This window comes from Rhipicephalus microplus, chromosome 6 (assembly GCF_043290135.1).
Source record: "Rhipicephalus microplus isolate Deutch F79 chromosome 6, USDA_Rmic, whole genome shotgun sequence".
Classification (NCBI taxonomy): Eukaryota; Metazoa; Arthropoda; class Arachnida; order Ixodida; family Ixodidae; genus Rhipicephalus; species Rhipicephalus microplus.
Window position 1 is genome coordinate 16,102,137 of NC_134705.1, and position 3,466 is coordinate 16,105,602.

The following is a 3,466-nucleotide window of genomic DNA, read 5'->3' on the forward strand; positions in this document are numbered from 1 at the left end:
GTTTCGTCACGACAGTGATTGGTGTGCTGCGTCTGCCCTCTACCGGCCAAGTTCCCGCATATAAGCAAGCATCGCTGCAGCCGAGTCACAATTGGCAGCAGCGGTTGCGGTCGCCAACAAGTCGCTAATCTACTGCTACTTTCGTCACAGGTTGGTCTTATTTCTCCACCCAACCATACTTCTTTTGTTCCGTGAATACCGTTGCCGCTGCTGCCCAATCGTGTGCTGTTGTACAGAATGCCGACGAACGCTGAGTTGGCAAAAGAAATTGAGTGTTTACGCACTGAGGTCGCGGCGATGCGTGACAGCCTTAGTATGTTCAACGAGCTTGTCGAGAGTGTTAAGAAGCAGAATTCCGACCTCGCTACTGAAAACAAGGCTTTGAAAGATGAAAATAAGCAACTGACACGAAGGGTTTCTGAACTTGAACAGTACTCCCGACTAAATAATGTAGAAATAAAAGGCGTCCCTGCAACAAAAGGTGAAAGCTGTCTGGCAGTTGTTCAGTCCATGGGTGATGCTGTAGGGTGCAAGATTGCACCTGAGGATCTTGATACTGTGCATCGTGTGCCAGCCAAAAAAGACACGAACATTATCGCGCGCTTCTGCTCCCGAGAAAAAAAGACTGAGTTCTTGAAAAAAGTACGCAAGGCCCGCTTGACGACTGCGGCCCTTGGGTTTTCCCAAAACAATCAGAAGCCCTTATATGCAAATGATCATCTCACACAAGAAAGGAAACGGCTGTTCGCACAGGCACTTGAACTGAAAAAAGCTAAAGGCTGGAAACATCTCTGGACTGATCACTGCATGATTAAGGCCAGAAGGACGGACGACAGCCGCGTCTACCGTATCTCTAGTGCGGGTGACCTTGCTGTGTTGGCCTAGCCTACCAGTATTGCTATTTACTGCTTCGTATTTTAAACCTACGCAACAATGTTTTCTTGTCAAGCTCTGAAAAAACATTTCAGTGATAAAAACCCAAAACTATCACTGATACATTTGAATATTCGCAGCCTACGTAAAAACCACAACAGTCTCATTGCATTTCTTTCTTTAATTAATCACAATTTCTCATTTATTTGTTTGTCTGAGACGTGGTTGTCACCGGACGACAGAAACTTGTATGCGCTATCAGGATACAATGCAGAGTACTGCTATCGTGCTACACCACGGGGCGGTGGATCCGCCGTTTTTATTAAATCGTCAATGTCATACAAACGCCGCAATGACCTTGCGTTTTCTAATATGTTCTGTGAATCTGTATGGATAGAATTTGACAAGAGTGTTTTCTCAGTCGATGGCCGGAACACAGTATTAGGGTGCATTTATCGTTCGCCAGCATCTTCACAGTCTGAGTTCTGTTTTCAGTTCGATAAGTTGTTGCACACTATTACGAACGAAAACAAAAATATCATCATCTGCGGAGACATCAACGTCAACATTATCGACCCTACTAATCAGTCATGTTCTGATTATCTCGGGTGTTTACATGGCTACGGTTTTGAATCTTTAATAACCACTCCCACCAGATGTGACACAGCAGGATCTAATACGTTAATTGACCACATATTAACCAATTTTGCTACAGACAATACAGAAGGAGTCATTGAGCACAGCATAACGGATCATTACCCTATATTCCTGACTTTGGGCACAGAAAATTACAAGTGTAAGGAAAACAAAGAGAGGATATCTTTTAATTCTCAAAAATTCGTATCTATGGTACAATCAATTGACTGGACCGTCGTAATAAGTGAATCCTGCGCTGAAGAGGCTTATCAGCTATTTTTGACTACAGTTACACAATGCATTAACGAATGCACGACGGTACATATCACAGCTCGTCATTTTAGTAATCCCAGAAAACCTTGGGTTACAAGGGCGCTACTTCGTTGTATCTTGAAGAAAAACCAACTTCACAAAAGAGTGACTTGTGAGCCATTTAACTCTGAACTTAAAATTCGTTTCAAGAAATATTCCAACACGCTTGCAGCCGCACTTAAATGTGCAAAACGAGAATACTTTCAGAAAAAAATTTTGGATAATGGCAATGATACGAGGCGCAACTGGCAGGTCATAAACGAATTCTTAAATAATAAATGTCGTGAGCAGATAACGAAAATTAGAACTGAAGCAGAAACACACAGCCATCCAACTGATATCGCCAATGCGTTCAGTGAGTATTTTAGCAGTACCTGTGAATCTCTGAGAAATCCCCCATTACCAACATTACCTCGCCAGCCTTATTCTTTCTTCTTGCGACCAACAAGTGCAGAAGAAGTTCTTCGTGTTATAACTTCGCTCAGGTCCACGGGATCTGGTCTTGACTCTGTTCATCCATCCCACATCAAGTTAGTCTCTAGTGAGCTATCTCCTGTCATTGCAGATTTTGTTAACAAGATGTTTAAAGCAGGCATATTTCCCGATTCCCTAAAAGTTGGTAGAATAACACCTGTTCACAAAAAAGGTGATCGCGAACTTCTGAGTAATTATAGGCCCATTTGTATTCTTCCATTTTTCAGCAAAATAATCGAGCGTCTTATGCATACAAGATTAATATCCTACCTGACAAAGTTTAATCTGTTGACATCTAAACAGTACGGCTTTCGGCCTGGCTATTCCACTGAGCTTGCGCTTCTAACCCTCACCGATAAAATAAAAGGGGCAATCGACCAAGGCTTCGTAGTTGGTGGCGTATTCATAGATTTAACGAAAGCTTTTGACACAATTAATCACAAAATTCTTATACATAAACTTGAATCGTATGGCATAACTGGCCCTGCACTTCAATTTATATCTAGTTATCTCTGCAATCGCACTCAAGTTGTTCAGATTGACGGTAAAGTTTCAGCAGCTAAGAAAGTAAATCAAGGTGTTCCTCAGGGCTCGATCCTTGGCCCGCTGCTCTTTTTGCTATTTATTAATGATCTACCTAATGTTTTGACCGCTACAGATTGTATCTTATATGCAGATGACACGACCATTTTTACTTATGCTAACAATGTCGATGAGCTACAACGAAACATTAACGTGGATCTACATAATATAAGTTCCTGGTGTCGAATGAACATGTTAAGAATTAATCCATCAAAAACCGTTTTTATAAATTTTCATTCCTTCCCGACTGTACTTTCAAAATCTATATCTGTGCGTCTGGACGATAATTTAATTCCCATGTCCGACAGTACAACGTTTCTCGGTGTAGTTCTTGACCGGCATATGAAATTCAATCTTCATGCGCAATCACTCATTCGCAAGATAACCTTTGGAATACGCGCCATATTTGGAATACGCGCCTTATAGATGGCATTGTCTTGGAAGGCCTTGTAAATAATAATATTACTAGGTTTTCTGAGCTTGATAACCGCCTTCTGCCTAAAGTTCGCACAAACTACGGCAAGTTCACTACCACATTTACGGGAATCAAGCTGTGGAATTCCCTTCCTTACGTAATAAAATCATCAAC

General features: G+C 41.7%; 1 protein-coding gene across 1 annotated transcript; it reads left to right on the plus strand.

Moving 5' to 3' along the window:
- Positions 1-297: 297 nt before the first annotated feature.
- On the plus strand, positions 298-885 carry LOC142765167 (uncharacterized). The gene has a single exon (XM_075865739.1). It carries the CDS (start codon positions 298-300, stop codon positions 883-885), a length of 588 nt encoding a protein of 195 aa, XP_075721854.1.
- The last annotated feature ends 2,581 nt before the right edge of the window (positions 886-3,466 follow it).

Coding starts and splice junctions, on each gene's coding strand:
- LOC142765167 (XM_075865739.1), top strand. CDS start 298: ATGCGTGACAGCCTTAGTATGTTCAACGAGCTTGTCGAGAGTGTTAAG.